We start from the raw sequence: 20,852 nt of genomic DNA on the forward strand, positions 1-20,852 counted from the left end.
TCGAAAAATTACTGCACCAACGAAAATCTCCACCCATTTCCTATGGCCCTGCACCTGGCTTACTGAAAAGCGCCATTTTTGGCAGCATATTCATGCTATACAAGATGACCTGACTATTTCAACCTTTCTTTCATTTCTTTCGTTATTAAATATATAATAGAAATTATTATTAACGCCGATTTTACATATTTAAACTATGATCCAGCATTTAATACCACTCATTTATTGTATTCTGTTATAGATTATATAACGAAGGAATATTTTGAAAAGCTAACATAAATTTATTAAAAGAAAACAGTGTTTATAATATTTTTCAACAATCATCAGGAAAACCCAATAATAGGCACTTTCAAACCTTACAATCAATTATATATATATATATATATATATATATATATATATATATGAAAAACTTCACTTGCAAAAAACTTCAATCATGCCACTTCGCAAGTGCTTTTTTGTATCTTTTTTGGGATCGTTATTAGTAATTTAGTTGCTATCTTTTTTTTTATAAATAAAAAATTGAAATGAATTGAGAATCATATTATTAATACAAAATGTTATAAAACGTTAAAATTGTTGACAGTTTTACCATTTTTATTATTTTCTTACTTCTATTTTTGTTATCCATTTACTTTTGAAAGCAGTATAATTACGAAAGCTTTCTACTACTACATCCATCATAGTCGAAACTTTTTATATCTCCTACTTTCCAGAAAAGTTCAACCTTTCCAAGAAAATTAGTAGCTCCTTTTAATACATTTACATAATTCAAAAAGTGTCAATAAACTGAAAGCACTAAACTCCTGAATCTAATTTTCATACGTCTCTTCCAATCTTGCCCCAACATATTCAAAAAAGAATTTCCCTGTTGCTCCATGATAGAAAATATAAGATTCTTGTAGAGAAATCCTTACCAAAGAAGTGAAAAGCGTAGATGAAAATCTCAGGAGAGTAAATAATAATGTTTTGTAGGAATTATTATTACGTCTTTTCAATATTTGGTTTAAATGTTTTAAAGGTAAGTATAATGTCTAAGACTTGAATCTTAAAAATCACAGATAATTATCTTGCTTTACTTTAATTGGTAAGGGTTCTTAAAACACAGACAATCACTAGTTTGAAAACAATCCCCTGACTAAACCGACAGGAAGCCAATATTTATCCGAAGTACTTTTATAATCATACTCCGCAGATTTTGGGGACAAGAGAGTGTTAATGCCCGGAGCCTATAAGTAAGCGACTGTTATTACTGAGATTGAATGGGGTTTGCGATCTTTAAAAAAAACGACAAATTTGTTCGTATTTTTTTAAGAATACCATGTTTTGTCTCACAAATGGAGGAACTTGAGTTAAAACTTTCGAAAGAGGCTCTAGGGGCGAAAGAGAGGACTTGGAATTTCGGGTTTGGTGGAAGGGGGCAAATTAAATTTCCCCCTAATCTCGCAAAAGGGCATACGCTACTCTTTGCCTACTTTATATATTATATAAAATACAATAATTAATAAAACAAATATTTAAGCACCTCAATTATTTACATTTCCTATCTTCTGGCTAAATTGTGGAAGGAATGGGATAGATTGTGTATTCGCCTTACGATTATCCTTGTCAATCATAAGGGGCATGTAGACTCTACGTAGACTTTTGAAGACTTTGATGATGCTGATTTGTAGACTTTAGTTTGTTTCTCTTAATAGTCGTATAAAAATGTAAGTTAAACTGCAAATTTAAACCGTAGCCAAGCAAGGTGGAACCACCTCCACCTGGATTTGTCACAAACTCCCTATGCACTAAACCAATGCATATAATTTTCAAACGTCTCTTCCAACGTATCCGAGAAATCTTCCCCTGTTACTCTATGGAGATTTTCGGAGATTTTATATTTGTGCATAATAGGAGATTTTGAAAAGAGATTTTCATTAGGGAAGCGAAAAACGCGGTTGAAACTCCTAAGGTTAACTGACAATAATGTTTTGTGGTAATTATTAATTTATTCTTTGAACGTTCAGTTTAAATAATTTAAAATTAAGAAGAAGAAAGTTCCAACTAAAAGTCACAGGGATTTTAGTAAACAATGCTTAATTATCCACAGGGAAAAAATTGAGAGAAGTGAATTTTTTTTTAATGCCCAATTATCCTAGTTGATGAACTGCGACTTACTGCCTTTACTCTAGGAATAACGGCACAAGATTCAACTGGGCCTAAATAAGGAGGAGCCTTTCCTCAGTCCGATAGATTCACTACTGGTCAAGATGAATCTTCATCTAATTTCGCATATCTTCTCGAATTATTCTCAACATATACAAGAAAACTTCCCTTGCTAGGCCTACACCATGATTTCTGATTTGAAACGAAAAGGGTGTGTTAAAATCTAAAGTAAATCCATAATAGTGTTTTATACATATTGCCAATGTTTCTTTTGAATATTTGTTTAGAATAATTTGTAAGTAAAAATAATGAAGTTGAGTAAATAAAGTTTTGTATTTTATCTTTTAGCTCCTGTATTAGTTTTATTTCGTAATGCCTCCCATATTTACAGACAACTCCAATGTGTGAGTAAGATATAATTCATAATTAAGAATAATAAAGATGAGTAAATGAATTAAAAACCTCTTGTAAATTAATACCTTTTTTCTTTTTATTTTAATTATTTTCCTTTTATTTTATATTTTTTTTCCTGTTTTAACTGAATATGCTATTCAAAACATACGATATTCCCTTATCAAAAGTAAAAAAAAAAAAAACAAATAGCATTCTTTTATAGGCCTAAAAATTATTTCTTGCTGATTTGTAAACACATAGCTTAATGCTCCGTCGTTTTTATTGCATTTTTGAGTTCTATTTTTAGTTATTGTGTTTCGTGTGTTTAGTTATGTGGCAGGTATTACGAGATATTTCATAATACCCCCCCCCATTTACGGACAACTTTACAAAAGGCCACATGCCACAACCTGATTTCATTACAAGCACAATTCTGTCACAGACTGAGGTGAAATTTCGTTTTTCAATATTTCATTATTGTGTACCAGCTATTTACTTTTTTATGTAAATATCTGCTTTTAGGATGAAAACATCCATAAATTTATTTAAATTACACAATATTTTTAGAACGGAAAATATATACAAATTAAGGAAAAATTATTATTTACTATTATTGTTAATGACATCATTATTAACAGTATTATTATTTAAAAAAAATATTCTTAATCTTTAATTAACATTTTTTAGACAGAAAATATAAGTAAACTAAGGAAAAATTGAACAGGACTATTACAGCGCAGTGCATTAATAAGAAATTTGAGATAAATTATCTTTTTCTCTTGAATAGTAGCTCTTTTCAGTTGAAGCACCAAAGATATTACAGTCCCCCTATACACATGCTTGAAAATTGCTATTTTTAATGTTTGTCTTTAGATTGTTTCAAACTGATTAATTTTAGGGAATTACTAAAATTTTCGTCAGTGTTGCCACATAAAAACGTGAAAATAAATGGGCGAAACTGGTTAATTAAATTTAACAGCGCTTTTCGTCCGTAAAATTTCAAACGTTAGCAATGTGTTGACTTCTAAGACTTCGAAGGAAAGCTACTTCTTCTTAAGCTGTTAGATGCCATGTCTTTTTAGATTATTTTCCTTCTGATTTTTCACCCAGGTTTCTTTTTTTTTTATTTGGTACCCGCTACTGTCAACAACTACATATTATGGCTTTTTTTTATTGAAAATGTTACTCCCAATTTTTCCTAACTGTTCAAGATATGCATAAATGTATAAATACATAAACATATAAGTTTATGTATTATTCAGAACCCACTCAATAAGTGAAGTTAGGTTCTTTCATGAAACAAACTACGATGCAAGTACATTTTATGACAAAAACCGATTTCATAGCCAAAAAGACAAAATTCAATTTACTTTGCTATGCATAGTGATAGAAGATAGTTTCTGAACATGGATTTTGAAATGAAGATTTGGGATTTGCCAAAGACTGAAAAAAAGAGATAATTATATTTTTCAAGGATAAGGGGTTGTTGCCCACAACAAAACAGTGCGTCAGATCTAGCCTAACCTACCTAACTTGACCTAACCTAACCACCTCTATATACAAAATTTTTCAATAAAATGTACCTGCATCGTAATTTGTTTCACGAAAGAACCCAACTTCACTTATTGAGTGTGTTCTGAATAATACACAAGTACCGTATAAGGCTCCCGTTAACTAATTCAACTGACCAGATTACATTTTCACTGTCTCTGGCACTTCGAACTATAGTGTTGATATGCTTGGCCCTTTTATCAGAAAAAATGCCCTTTTTTGTAAATTTAACTTCATTTACCCCCAATTGTAATGTTTACACCCTGGACCTAACTGTTAACGTGTTTTGAAAGAATTCGTTAATTGATCGAAGCTTGAAAATGCTGGCAAGCGTTGATTCACACAGGTGAAATCTAGAGTTCAAAATCCGCAAATGATACTGAATAATTTCAGTTAGATTTCGGCATTTCTTGCCACAGGGTCAGAGCTAGGCACTTACCTCCGTGCGAGAATTTACCCGCGAAGTTTTGTGCATTATTAATTTAATCTTGTACAGTGATGGTATGGGTGGTAGCTTACAATTGTATCAAATTCTGTACATTTTCCTCCGATTTGTACATCTTTACAACTTATTCTTTAAGTCGAAAATTCGGTACAATTTTGCCAAACTGGTACAAAATTCAGTACATTTGCAACAAAATTCAGCGATTTTTTCGATAGCCGGAATTAGGACTCTCATTTTTCATTGTTATAAAAATACTGATGTCTCGCGACTTGTCTTTCTCTTCTTTGTGACTTTGAATGGACTCTTTAAATTCTGTGTGAATGTACGTTTTCAATTGTTCGTTTCAAGAAATTTGCATTAAATTTAAAACGTTAAGAACAAGGTCAATTCCATCCCTAAGGTAGGCCTGTTTAATTATACTTAATATGTGACCCGTTAGTAATACATAAATGGGTAAAGGTGCAAATTACCTACCCTGGTTGTTTATTTTGTAGAGAGTAGTGTTCGAAGGAAGATGCGCGTATTTTTTCCCGAAAAAGTACATTTTTAGAGCTCTGTTAGGTACGGATCAAAATTTTGACATGGCAACACTGATCTTGCCTCTGTTTTGACTGTGTCAGGTTGTGTGTGAGCTGTCACCTTTTTTTTATTTTACCAATGACTTATTTTCACCTAGGCATAGACTAGGGTTGGGAGCCAAGCGAGAGGCTGAAATTAGATTGGTTGGGGACAGGGAGAGAATCCTTTACTAAGCAAGATAACTTTGTGTTAGCAAAAGAAAGTTTTTTAGGTAGCGTAACACTCGTGGTCTTTGCAAACCAACGCTGGTCGTAGAATCAATGCGGGAATAGAATGTAGAAACCTTATGAAACAGCTCGACCGCGTTACTATACCCTGGCGGCACTGGTGTGGCGTAAAGGATCAAAGAATGGTAGCTTATTGACTATTATATCAAATAGCTGGTAACCCAAGCCATTCGCATCTTAACAATGGTGCTAACGGTACCGCTAATCAGAAAAAAATAGCAATCATCTCTTGTAAAGAATATGAGACAACTTTACTTAGGGTTATGACCGTATCCAAGGGAGGGGTTAGTGGGTTTACCCCCCATTTCATATATTTCTGACTTGCAAAAACATAACAAAATGAATATAAACAAATTTGCGATGATTTTTTAAAGTTTTTTTGAAAAAAAGGGAACATTTTTTGTTGTAACCCCCTCCCCCCGAAAAAAACTGGATACAGGACCTCTTAAGGTGTTGCTAATATTTGACATTTCCCAAATGAGTGTGACCATCATTGCCATGGTGTTCATATTTTACCCTCATACTAGTTAAACTCAAAACGATAAGTAGCTAAAAAGGAAGAATTCTTTAAATTGGGTATAAATTAGTTTTTATTGCGATTTTTGCATTCCAGTAGCAATCATGACTCCATGATGCCCAAGACGCCAATGTGCAGATTTTTTGTGGTGGGGGGCATATTTTAGGAGAAGAGGCCACGTTCATGAAAAAAGTTAAGGAAAGGCGCATTAAATTAAAATAACTGAAAACAAATCACAGAAACGTCGAAAAAGCCGAAAAGGATCCGAAAGCCCATGCGCAATGTCTTATATCATTTCATGACACAAGATGGAAGGTTAACCAGAATCATTGAAAGTTTTGCATTAATTCTGAAGAGGATCCGAAATGTTGGTCTTTCAAAAACTATACATATAAATAAGGTCTTAAACTTATGACATTGTTTGCACTTAGAAAGCCATCCAGCTGAATTCAGAGCTGTTTATGTCAGGAAATCCCTAAGCAATCACTGGCTTTCTAGTCGTTGAAGTATGGGAAAACTAATTCTGATTATCCTTGATCTCATGAATATCTACAACTCTTCATGAATATTTGGGAGAAGGGGGACTTTTCACAATCGGATGTTTAGAAATACGTCTATTAAGAAAGTTTGCTCTTTGATTAGTGAAATGAATTTGCTCAAGATGGGAAAGCTATCTTGTACATCTGTGCAACTTTTTGAAAAAAGAAATCTGAAATGTTGGTGATTTTCAATCTTAAGTACGTTATCAAAATTTAATATCAGTGTTTGTACATTTTCAATTAAAAACTTGTCTGACTGACGGTTAGAAGTCAATACAGAGTATATGAATTTGACTAGAGAGGTTTTAAGCTTTGAGAAGGGTGAGGGGTTTGAGAGTCTAACCTGGTTAGTGAAATAAATTTGTTCCGAACGAAAAACATATCCTATGCATCTGTGAAAACTTTATGAAAAAAAAAGAAAAAAAAAAGAGTCCAATGAGAATCTATTAGAAAAAATGGCAAATACATAATTTTTAAAACTTAGTAGAGATTTGAGGTCCCTAGCCCCTTTTTGTAGGATTTTACTATGATAAACAAATAATATACCAGATCTTGAGGCATTTAGAAGTCAATATGTATAGTATTTGTAATTTGGATTAGGGCCATTTTAGTATGGCAAATACATAAAATTTTCATTTTTCAAAGATTTAAGACTGTCTTTAAGACCCCCAGACCCCATTCGTATGTGTATATATAGACAAATAAATTGTCATATAATTTAGAAAAAAACTGGCAATTATTTTTAAAATGTTGGTTGAAGCACTGTAATGAAGAAAGAATATAAAATATTGATTATTGATTATATTTAATTATTATATTAAATTAAAATCGTTATATTTAATTATAATCATGTTTATTAAATATTAAAGGGGCCAAGAAGAGCATTCAAAATGTTTAAATATTTTTGAAGAAAAAAAGTAAGTTCCTTACCCTTCAACCTTAAGCTTAACGTCCTATTCTTGAGAAAAAAAAGACAAAAATAAATTTTGAATGATCAATGGCTTTATCATCCCTCATAATGGACATTAACGGTACTTATGTATTATACAGAACACACTCAATAAGTGAAGGTAGGTTCTTTCGTGAAACAAACTACGATACAAAAATCCAGCTTCATAGCCACAAAGACAGAACTCAATTTAGTTTGCTACGCATAGTGATAGAAGATAGTGTCTGAACATGGATTTTGAAATGAAGATTTGGGATTTGCCAAAGACCAAAAAAGAGGCAATTATATTTTTCCAGGATAAGGTGTTGTTGCCCACAACAAAAAATGCGCCAATGGACACAACATGACTCCTAATAAAGTATCATTATATTTTGTTTTATTTCATTAGCTTTATCAAAAGTTTGGGCTATATATTTGCAAATTAGGGGGTGGGGGTGCATTATATCAAATACTTAACTTAACCTAACCACCTCTATATATAAATATTTGATTAAAATGTACCTGCATCGTAGTTTTTTTCACGAAAGAACCTAACTTCACTTATTGAGTGTATTCTGAATAATACACAAGTACCAGATTAGCTAACATAAATATTATCTTACTGCATATTTTGACATTTATACTTAAATCTGAAAAATATTATTCTTAGTTGTTTAGGAAAGAAAGAACCCAAATTGGAACAACGAAAAAAAAACCAGCATAAGCAGAATAAATACATGTAGACTGGGTAGAGGTTGGGAAGGATCATACGTACGTTTACCTATGAACACGGCTAATTGTACATACATGATATAAAGAAACAAACAGCTTGGGTTTCTGATTACTTATAATTTTTGATGTATTTTACGGCCTCTGCAGAAGAAACACGACCTGCACTAGGATGTATGCATAAGGGTACAAATACTCAAAACCAGATAGCAATATCTCCCCTGATAATGGCCCGTATGATCCCTCACAGATGAAAATACTTGGACCCCCCCTCATATCCCCCTTGGGTTAGACCTTTACGGAACTATAATATAAATAGTTTAGAACCGTAAAACAGGATTAGCCAGATTTTTTTTCCAAACTGAATAATGACAAAAACTAAGGTATATGATTACAAAAGGCTTGGGTGCCTGCTTGCATAAAATTGTTCGTGCATTTTATGCCCTTTGTGCAGCCAAAACAAACACAACATGCACTACGAAAAACGAAACAAGAGTACAAACATTTCATGCGTTTTATTCGAGTACCTTTCAAAAGCCTTCGTCTATTCCGTCGCTTTACAAAACAGGCAATCAGTACTACGTTTAATACGAGTAAGGCAGTTCCAACTATTGTGATTGCTATTACTATGACCTTGGGAATCCCGCTACTTGGAGCAGTACTGGCATCATATCCTCGTGACTTAACTGCTGTTACTGGAACTTCAGCTAAAAGGTTATCAACTGGTAGTAAAGGCAAGGAAATAAATGTTTGCTAGCCAAAGTTTGAGCAGTAGAGGGCAGTTCAACATAGGGCTTATCCCACTCCCCGAGCAGAAAGTAAAAAAATATAAAGGACGTGGCACCAGACTTCACAGTCGATACCAGCGGTACTGGCCCTCAGCCCTTCTGCCGGAGGTTCACTGTGCAGACTAGTATTGGAATGTGCAGCTGAACTGTTTTCATTGCAACTACTAAAAGATTAGATACTAATAATGAAAGTTTGTTCTAAAATATATGCCAGAAGTGTAATGTGTGCCAACGACGTCCTGAATAATAGGCGTAAGTGCCACTGGACTGTAATGGCATGTCTAAAAAACCATCCAAACAAAAACTCCAAAGGGGGAGGCAATCCTCCCCCCTCGATGTAGACTCCTGATAACATAATTTGGATTGTAACAAGAGTTATTATGGCAAACGAATTGTAGACACATTTTTTAAAAACTGATAGTTAATCTCTGTCAACTGTATGATAATGATTAACTATATAATAATCGGTAAATGTTAACATAATACGAAAATATAAAAATTAAAATAATACCATATAAATATACAAATAAATATGATGTGACATAGTAAGAGTTATAAATTAAATAATTCAAAAAAGTGTAATTTGAAATTTAATAGTAATCAATATAATATAACAATAAAAAAAAAACAAATCAGAAATAGACCTTTTTTGCACATTAAATAACCCTTTCAGATCTACCTGCTAAGAGAAATGTATTTCACGAACTAAATGTGGCCTACAGGGGAATTGCTAAATACCATTTTTGTTTATATATATATATATATATATATATATATATATATATATATATATATATATATATATATATATATATATATATATATATATATATATATATATATATATATATATATATGATCCGTTATAAACCGAATAATAAAAATAATAGTTGTAAAACATAATTATAATTAATTTAATGTGATATTCAAATAATAAGAAATATAAAATTCAAGTAGAAATAGAGCTTTTTGCACATTAGAGTACCCTTTCTAATCTATCAACTTAGAAAAATATATTTTCCAAGCTAAATATAACTTATCGTGGAATTACCAAATATCATTTTTGTTTTAAGTAGATTTATGACAGTCCCAAATATAGTACTGTCGATATTATGTTCCGTTTTCCTTTTGAGAATCAATCCATTTTTGACGTAGCCTGTTGTCAAGCAATTCCTCATAAAACGACTTCTGGTTTGTCTAAGCTTCACTTTTTGCCCTTTAAATTAATCACCCATTTTCCATTTCATTGTCTCAAATGAAACTTTCGAAAACAGAACAAAAGCTTCTTGTTGGAGGACAAGTATAGATAATTTTGAAAGTTTTCCACTGCAGTTGCCTATTTCATATAATTTTTTAAAAAGCGACAAAACTTAAAGAGTACTTCCACCGTTACCGTTGTTGTAAAATATTACTTGCAGATACACACAAAAATAATGTTGAAAATAATTGTCATCATTACTGTTGTCATTAGTACTGCCAATATAAATGACAAGCAAAAAAGTGCTCTCAATAATGAGTAAAAAGTTTTATGCGAAACTGGCCGTGAAATTTCAAAGGGAGTTCCAAGTTGTAAACACAATATTAAAACAGCATTTAGAACTACAAATAAATATTGAAATACAACGAACTACAAAAAAAATAATTCACACATTCTTTATGAATTACTTTACAATTGTTATTTTATGCTTCAAATTTTCAAATTCTACACTAAAAATGAACTACAAGTTTTGTATAGTAAAATTTCCTTCCGTTGGAAAAATTAAAAAATAACTATTATTGACAATCTTTAATATGTTCACAAAAAAGCAGCTGAAAATAATAGCAAAAATTTTTGTATTCTTGCCTGCTAAAGCTGTATTTTTTAATAAATGCGAATAATATGTTTTAAACAAATATTTACTAATATCAGATCAATATGTATTACCTAATCTATTGAGATAAAATATTCAGTAACTAACACGGAAATTACTTGATTTACTGTTAGCTGTTATGGTTACAGGTAATTTGATCTCTCTCTCCCTCTCCCTCTCTCTCTCTCTCTCTCTCTCTCTCTCTCTCTCTCTCTCTGACTTTTAGCTCTGATCACCTTCCCCCTTTTAAACTAGCTTCTGTGGTGTTCAACTCTTTGCGCTTCAATTGTAAAAATTTTCCGCTTTTCATTTCAGCACATTAAATCAATTCACTAACATATTTACTAATTCATACACTACTCTTAAGCTCATTTTTCCAGTTAAGAGTCAAATTATAATCTATCTAATTCAGGGTAACGGCCAAACTGATCCATACGTTTTTTTTTTAAATAAAGGTTTTTAATTCCTTAAATAAGGCACGGTGATTGTTCAACAATAAGTGTATTTGGGACATTAAGAGTCGTTATAGCCAAAAATGTTGCAGTTTTGGCCGAAAGTGGCTATCCAAAAAGTCTCGCTCTTAAAATTAGCCTAGAGAATTGATCCACAGAGAAACAAAAGTACACTTGGAAACGCTCAAAATAACCAACCTACTTGACCAAATGGTGAAAAGACTTACTTGACGTTCTAGCTCGGACGATGTCTGTTGTGTAATTGCTTTCTCCTAGTTCATTCCAGGACATGATAGAAAAAAGGTACTCTGTTCCAAGCTTTAAACCTGAGAGGGCGTAGTCAGTTGCATTTGAAGGGTACACATCAGCATATTTCATGGCCTCAGATGCCACCTACAATAAATTAGTCTGTTAATAAAACTTTATAATAGCCCAATACTGTAAATTATTTTTTAACAAAAGAAATTTCTTCTAACTACACAAATACAGGGTGGAACCGAGAAAGACCCGTCGGAGGTGATAGACCCGTCGGTGTAGGACAACCTATGTTGTCCTATATACATGTTATAAGCAGTTTTTGCACTACCTGCGTAATTTTCTATGTTAAGTAGATAAGTTACAATATATTGACAATACAATATTGCAGCAAAAATTATACACCCCCCACAAAGAGGTGGGCTGTTAAATGCTGGATGCGACAAGTATAAAAACTAGCTCTCTAATATAAAAAAGGGAACAAAGCCACAAAATTACAGAAGAAAGAATGGGCTAGAAAACCAAATGTTGGCCAAGCTCCAACACTGGTAAACAAACAAAAATATTCAAAATAATATAGAATATGCTTACGTTACAACGTCAAAGTGAAATAAATTGTAATGAACATTTTTATTTAACATAGCAAAAAACTTAAACAAAAGTTCAAGTTCCATTTATTTCAATGAAATAACAATAAAAAATAATGTCCCAAAGGGCTCAATGGCCTGTTATTTGGGAAAATAGTTATAATAAATAAATAATGTTAAAACTTGGCATATACATACTAAACAACACCTAAATATAAATCTAAAAGGAAAAGAAATCAAATCACTGACATTCCACACAAAACAGCGACGGCTCCTATCACCAAACAATCAAAATAATTAAAAATTTAATAAAAAATTCATTTAAAAAATAAGATATATAAAAAATTATAATTTTCATCATAATAAAAAAATTTCTATTTCATCAAGGACCCAACGCTAACAAAACAACAACCAACAAATATAATATATCCTAAAACAACTTTTAGTCATCCAATTAATTATTAATAAAAAATTCCAAAACAACTCTAAGTCATTTTATTAGTCATAACTATTAGTCATCCTAAAATTAAACTAAGTCACATTGGTATCTTAAAGGTTTAATGTAGCAAAAACTTTTATCCTCAGTTACTATGTTTCTAGGATAATTTTTTAGACAGTATATATTTTAATATATGCATAAGCAAGTATCTTAAAGCACCCAAACAGCTGGGAACCTACTAGAATACACAATGAACTAATTTTAAGATCTTGAAAATTTTTAAGTACTTTCCCAAGGAAATGAGCAACGAGAAAAGGAAAAAACACAATCTGATGAGAGTAGTCTGTGTTATTCTTCAAATGGTGTTGCTAGGACCATTTTTTATAGGATAGACTAGATTTTAGGGATTACGATATTTTCGAAAAAATCCCGAAAATTCGGGAATAGTGGAAGCACAGAACAGAGCGCAACTGAGGGGCCAAAAGAGAAAGTCTATGCTGAACTCTCAGCTGCCATTCATGGGAGATGCCTGACAGTTTATAGGTGACCACGGAATGCCTGTGTTGTTTTAAAATCCTTTTCCGTGAATAGGCAGCGCGTCGGCGGGGTGCACCTATCACTTTGACGATAAATGACATCACTCCAATTTTTCTAAGAAAAAACGTGTGAACCATTATACACGAGTTTAAGGTTACATAGAAACGAAACAGAAAGTTATTACCACCATAAGAGACGAGTTACCTTGTTCCAGATAGCCCCGCATTACTACTGGTACACTTTTCCCCTAAACTCTCCATGAGAGAGTCAAAGCTCAACACAACGATCGAACTCTCATAACAGCTCCATAATGAGTAACACACCTGTCCAGTACCAATGCTTGGCAACTGTTATGATACTACCAACAGACTTCTTTGTCACAAAGGTGTTACGAATTTGGCCAATTAATCATACGCTTTATTTTTAGCCTACCCTGAGTATTCCAGGGGGGACTCACTCAGGAAACTAACAGATGTATCCCAGTACATAATAAACATAGGTAAAGATTTTAATAAATTAGAGAAGGGACAAACACAACCAATATAATGCAGACCTAATGATAACAGTTATTGTATTCCTGGGAGCAAACAACTAATTTTGTACTTTTTTAATTACAGGTATAAACAATTTTCGTCAAATTTTGTCACTTTTTGAAAAGCAAATCAAATTATATCTTCATTGGATCACTAAAAATACTTCGTGTTTTTAGTGGATCACTGAGTGTTTGCGTGCAAAAATAATACAAAATATTTGTGTGTGTGTGTGTGTGTGTGTTTGTGATTGGATCACTAGAAACGTGGTAGGATTAGAACATGAAACTCCTTAAAAATATAGATAAAAAATTTTACTGTCAAATATTTAAATTTTTACATGCCGCGGTAAATACATGAATTGAATACATACAGGATAGAATTGCATTTATTTGCCCTTAAGCCCAGAGGCCATGGCAAAATACATACAGCAAAAAATAACACAGAAATTACAAAAATCCTAACATAATACTACAGAAACTAAGTTCTCTGATCCATCGCAATACGGAGGAATCGTGCAAAATTTCCTAACCACTCGAAATCAAAACCTTCACATTTTCAAAACACTTCAAATCTTCACATTCACACGTCAAGTGATATACACTTTCATTCAAACCTCCACATACAGGACAAAAATATGGACCAGGCTTTGACCTTCCCCTCCTAAAAAAAATTTCTCCTTTAGCCCAATTGTAAATTATCAGTACTCATTCCAATTCACAACCTTTTTTCTAAACGTACCTTAAAAAAATGTAAATTAACACAAAATCTCCTTCGACCGAAAAAAAAAAAAAAGACAACAAAAAACGAGAAGCCGAAATCGAAGGCTTAGTTAATATATAGTTCAAATTGCTTGAATATCTCCAAGTTTTCTAGAGGCTTTCAACTGTAAACAATTTTAAAATTTTTAGCCGAGTAAAGAGTAAAGGTGCAAAACGTGTTCACTTTTTATTCTTCCTCCCTCAGAAAATACACATTGGTTACCCCTCCCCACTGGCTATTTGCATACGCATGCTGCAGCCTATGATAAGGATAATACAACTCACAATAGGGAAAACATAATCGCTTCCTGTTATTCCATTGAACCAAAAATACTGACCATAAAGTAGGGAAAAGAAAATCAAGCTTTAAATAATGTTTTTTTTTTCTCAGAAAAATAAATCCTTTTTATCGTTTCCAAAAATGAATTGAAACATCTATAAAGTATTTACTTTGAAGATATGTAAAAACGACAAGGCAAAGCCATATACAAATCACGAACAGTTTTCCGCTAGAACTTCTATAATTTCTGATTACAGAAAGCTAAAACCAGAGATCTTAAACATCTGATTTTTTTTTTTTCATGGCAGGAAAACAAATTGTCACAATTCTCATATATTCTGAAAATATCATATCTAAAGAAAAGTCCCCAAGGATTACATGAATTACAGCCATGTAACTAAAGTTTTTTTTTTTTTACAATCAAATAATAAAAATTGTGTAAGGATTGTGGATAATAAGGATGGGTATAGTTTATTGGACTCGATTGCGTCTTTTTTGACTGCAAATAATTCTGAGGATCGATAGTAATCGAGTTTGATAAACATAAGCTACATGGACTACTGAAGCCTTTTGGCATCAGAGGATATTATGTATATATATATATAATATATATATATATATATATATATATATATATATATATATATATATATATATATAGTCATTGAATGGCTGGTAAATTTTATATATTGATCTGTCACAAGACAATATATGGAGTGGTTCAATTCAGTTCAATTTATAGCATTTTTAAGTTCTAGGAGGGATCATCCCTAACCACCCTCCCTTCTGGTAGTTTCAGTGTATTTTCGCCACCAAAAGTTGTTAGGTACATGATGCCTTATCTGTATGCATAAAATATAAATGTTATCAAATATAGTCAACTTACCTCATATTATATATATATATATATATATATATATATATATATATATATATATATATATATATATATATATATATATATATATATATATATATATATATATATATATATATAGGGCGGTCAGAGAATTTAGAGTGGCGAAACCCTATATAGGCCAGTGTATTCTCCTGATGAGCCCTTATGTTGGGTGTTGCCTCTGAATTATTTGTCTATATTATTTTTTCTATTGTTTGGTAAAAGACGATTTATACTTATTGACGACATGACTGCCTGTCCATGGATTATTCTTTATGGTTGATTGTGTGTGGCTATGCTGTTTGACCTATGTGATTGTATGGATGAGTAGGGTTAAGGCCTCATTCAAGTGCTGGTCTATATTAATCACTAATTTAGGAAAACAGTCTTCCTTTTCTCCTTCTGTCTCTTCTTTTTTTTTTTTTTTCTTTTTTTTTTTTTTTTTTTTTTTTTTGTGTGTTTGTGCTGTTGCATTGGTGATTTCTCTTTTCAAGATATAAATATATATATATATATAAATATATATATATATATATATATATATATATATATATATATATATATATATATATATATATATATATATATATATATATATATATATATATATATATATATATATATATATATATATGCGGGTAACCGCAAAAAATTGATGTCGGAATTTTGTTTGTCTCAACCCCGCAACACGATTCCCCTTTCCAGATATTGAGATGGCCGAAATTTGAGTTCGATTAAGCGATGTTAACCCTTGCCGCTTGTCGCTTAAAGTATGAAAAATCCAAATTTTGGCCCAAAAAGCTGACGTATGAAGCCATTACCTCCAGAATGGTAAATAATAAAACACGCTTAATATCTTAAAAGAAGGCTAATGTTGTTCTTGAAACTATGTATAATTGTTTTCATTTTAAGGAAAACAGAGTTACAACAGTCTTTAGTCGCAATTACGCAAACTGGTATCTTTAGGAGCCAGTTAGGGATGTTCTAAGAATTTAACGGTTTTTACATAATCTGTTTCGGAATTAATATGTTTTTTTATAAGTATTTTGAAATTCAATTGTCAAACAAAATGAGCCTTTTGTTCAAATTTAATCCTTTATTCTATGGGGATATCTGACTAGTTTACCAAAGAAAGTTACGTTTGACAGGTAAAAAGGAAAAGGAAGCACAAGTAGACAGCATCTACCAGGAAATTGGGATCTTGGAGGAAATGAACGTCCCTGAAGAAGGTGTATAAGATCCAGGACCATCTGTAAGCAAGAGCATGAAAGTTTCACTTGCAAGGGTGTTAAAGACATTTTAAACATGAAATTGTCCATTTTGTTAGATTGATGTAAGGTATCCGACAGAAATGCAACGAGAATTTTAAAAGCTACTCTAGAAGCACTAAATCTCTATCTCTTGAGTACAAAGTAACAAAGTAATTTGAGTAAATGGCTATTTTTTTATATTTGTGTTATTTGTTTTTGTGATTTTTGTGTTTCTTTGTGTTATTTGTAGTTCTTTGTTTTTCTCTTTGTACTCCACTTTTTCCCTTTTGTAAGTGGGTAAGAAATAAATTATTATTATTATTATTAAAGTCACGCAAACTTCATTACACCACAGAAGGCAAATGTTCAGGGAACAATATACTAAAAAAATTTGATTAAGTAAATATTCCTGAAAAAGAGCCCCTGGTTGTCCATTGAGATGGTAAACTTTTACCGGGTGTTTTAAAAAACGAACAATGTCAGTGAATAGTATATGGCAAAAAGGAACAGTTGCTGAGACTACCTGTGACGGCAAACAGCTCCGGAGAAGAGGGAGCCATAGACGTATATGAATACCTACATGAATGGGGTCCAAACCGTCAACACCATCAAGGCGATGTGCAAATGCGTCATATTGGAGCAAATGTTACGAGTAGAGTTGATATACCTAGCTTGCCGTCATCATATCTTGAAAATTCAGTGAAGAGGCGTACTCGACACAAAAATAGGATCAACTACTGGGCCTCATCCAGACATTTCCGAGAGATACCTCACTGCGTGGCCCACGATATACAAAGGATCTCCAGAAGTAATTGCAAATGTTGCTGCTGAATTCGAAACCAAATTAACTGAGAGCCACCTCAAGGATGACCGTAAGGAGCTATTGCAGTTGACTCTGGTATTTACTGGATCTTTATACGGCAATATTGTGGGTTGTAGAACTTCAGGAGCCACACGATAGGTTGGCAAAGGCTATTAACTGCTTAAGTTCATTTTTCACCGTCAATTTAAAATGTCTGAAGAAGAAGAAAGTTTTCTGAGTGCCATATCCTAGTTAAAATTTATTGTAAAGCTCGATTCAATCCTCCAAATCTCATGTTGCAGTAAAGCAACAGGTTTAGGTTTTTTGCATAGTCTGTTAGACTATAAAGAATATGACGACGACATCGCAGAAATAGCCCTGACCAACTTTTCGAATCATTTGTGTTATTTGAATGGAGAGCTCGTGGGATAATCTTTTCCCGATCCCACCATTACAGACGACGAAAAGTTGATTGCTCGGTAGCACCGATGAACCATCAGAGCACACTAGAGTTGTAAAGCCAAAAGTCAGGAAAGAAAAACTAAAACAGAGAGTTGATTGAGGAAAAATCTACTAATCAAAGAAACGTTTACATTCCTTGACCTATTTAACATAAACACAGATTACCTAAGGCAACATTCAAACACCTGGCCTCAAAATAATGGCTTCCAAGAAGGATAGAAAATCGTCAAAAATTAAAAGTAGTAAATGATACGACTTTAACAACCTTCTGACAAAAGATAAAGACCAAAAGCAACATTGTAAAATTATCCACTCATGATTGTACTACGTCTGTAACATTTTTGGGTCTTATTTTTTTGGATGTTTTTTTTTTTTTTTTTTTTTAGACCAGGGCACTTCGTATCAAAGGAGTTATCGTAGAAACTTTGAAAAGGGCTCATTCAATTGGAAATTGAAAGGGCTAGCACCCATTTTCATAGTCAAAAGTGATTGGAGGACAGCAAGCCCCCCTCCCACGACCCTCATATCCCCAAACACATCCAACCAAAATTTTGAGATAGCCATTTTGTTCAATGTAGTTGAAAGGTAAAGAAATTATGTATTTAAGGATGAAACTCCTCCTACAGCCCTCAGGGCAAGGGTTGTAAATTATGCTCTAGGGGCATATAAGGTTAATATAGTCAGGGTGATCGTATGAACTTCAGAGCGGGCCTACTGGATTGCTAATCAGAAGTTTAGTACCCTTTGTGAGATTCAGAGTTATGGGAGGGTGGATACCCCCCCATATCTTGTATACGGATTGTCAATATTACCACCACTACTACTACCACACTACTCCATTTACAGCATTAAGGGGAAATTTTAACTGAATCAAAGACACTATGTACATGCACATTGTGAAAATAGCGAATCTCAAGAGTTGATTTGGATATTAGGTTGAAACCTTCAGGGAATACTTAAAGGAGAAGATCAAGTCACCAAAAGGCAATATGTGCACACTGCTGCTAATACTGCTCTTACTGCTACATTTACTACTACTACTACTTCTATAGCAACTACTTGTGGGGTTAAGACCAATAAGATGAAAATTTCAAGAAGTATATAAACATACTGGTTATCAAAAGGACATTTCAGCAATGTCTTAGCAATGGCTAATGGTATTAAGTTAAAACCTTCAGGGCTTAATGAGAGGAGTGTTCAACTGACCAAAAGGCAATAGGTTAATACTACTGCTACTAGTAGTACTACCGCTATTCAATAGTATTACTAGTAATATGAATACTAATACTGGGACTACTATTACAACTATGCCTAAGTACATGAGGTAAAATTTTTAAGGAATATTGAGGGGGGGGGGAGATGAACCGAATCAGAACACGTCCTCTGTATGCAGGTTGTCAAAAGGGTATAACAGCAATATCTTAGGAGCAGTTAGGCGTGTGAAGTTGAAACTAACAGGGCTTGTTGTGACGGATGTTGAACTAACCAAAAGAAAATATTTGCATCGTAATACTTCTGCTTCTATTCATACTACTGCTACTGTTACTGTTATTACTACCTCTATTACTGCTACTGCCACTAAAGCTTAGGCTACTACAATTAATTCTACAGCTAATAATACTACTGCTGCTATTAAAACTAAGGACATTAAGGCGATAAATTTGGGATATGTAGAAACTGTATGGAACTAAATCGAAACACATTGTCCCCACACAGGTTGTCAAGCGGACGCATCAGAAATTCTTCAGGAATGGTTGATGGTATGTATTCAGCTGAAATTTTTAGCGTGTGTTGGAAGGGATGTTGAAGAAACCAAATGTGTTATACCCATACTGTTACTAATGCTGCTACAACTATTGCTTCTGCGCAAGCTAAGTGTATTAAGGTGAAGCTTTTACGCAATATTTAGGCGGATGTTCAGCTAAATAATAAAAAAAAAAACAACTGTGAGCATGTGGACTTTCAAAAAGATGACAAAGCAATATCTAGAGAAACTTATATTATTAATTTAGACCATTAAGGGTAAGCTGTGGGGGTTTTTGAACCAGCGAGAAGGCACTATATATATATACTTTTAATACTACCACTACAGTTAATGTAACTTATGTCGCTAAAGGTATTAGTTTCTTAATAATTATTTCTTCATAATTAGCCTATTCCAAATGTTTCTTCTTAAAAAAAATGTTTCTCCAAATTATACATGATGATCTTTAAGCTCTGTAATTTCCGTCATAACAACTCAATAGTTTTGTTGCGGATTTTAATTAGTTTATTATTGCAAATATTCACCCCACTTAAGCAAAAGATTTAAACAGTTTGATCATATGGTCCACTTAGTAGACTAAACAGGGGGAGGTTTTACTAACTTAAGGAGTCGGGTCTCATCTTGACATCTTGATATAATTATAATTAATCATAATTATATCATAATTATATCTTGACATAATATATTTTAAGCCCTTTAGTCGTTAATAGAATCGAATTAATTGGAAGAATGAGATTCATAGTCTCAAAAAATTTGAGAGGGTCTTGGAGTAGGAAAAACAAGACGGCGTTTCTACTAGAGGTTGTTCTGAGGAAATTCAAAGAGATGATTTTTTTCAAAGTGGAAAGTGAAAAAAGACAGAACAGAAGTTGGATTGGTGTTATTTATATTCAATTGTGCTGCAGCCAAGGGATGAATGCCAAAACTGAACTGTATAGAACGTGCTTTAATGGTATAAACTTGCATCTACCTTTGCTGAATTTTGCGAAAATGGTAGAAACATTAATAAAAAAAAAATTTTTTCAATCACTATTTGAAAAAAAAAATAAATCAGAAATCCAGGGAGCGCTGAGTAGTAGTTATTCTGGAAAGGGTGTGGTAGGATAAATAAGTTTAAGGATCGCCTGTGTTTTCAGTGAT

The 20,852-nt window shown here is 32.6% G+C and overlaps 1 protein-coding gene across 5 annotated transcripts in view; it reads right to left on the minus strand.

Moving 5' to 3' along the window:
* Window positions 1-20,852, minus strand: part of LOC136028879 (nephrin-like) — a 252,420-nt gene that overhangs the window by 28,627 nt on the left and 202,941 nt on the right. For 4 of the 5 annotated variants that reach the window (XM_065706832.1, XM_065706833.1, XM_065706829.1 and 1 more), the window contains exons 14-15: window positions 11,374-11,539; window positions 8,584-8,763 (exon numbers count right to left, since the gene is read on the minus strand). In XM_065706832.1, the coding sequence (XP_065562904.1) occupies window positions 8,584-8,763; window positions 11,374-11,539 (346 nt within the window). The remainder of the gene's footprint in view (window positions 1-8,583; window positions 8,764-11,373; window positions 11,540-20,852) is intronic. The other variant, XM_065706830.1, reaches the window with a different exon arrangement.

The sequence above is a fragment of the Artemia franciscana genome, chromosome 7 (assembly GCF_032884065.1).
Source record: "Artemia franciscana chromosome 7, ASM3288406v1, whole genome shotgun sequence".
NCBI classification, from domain to species: domain Eukaryota; kingdom Metazoa; phylum Arthropoda; class Branchiopoda; order Anostraca; family Artemiidae; genus Artemia; species Artemia franciscana.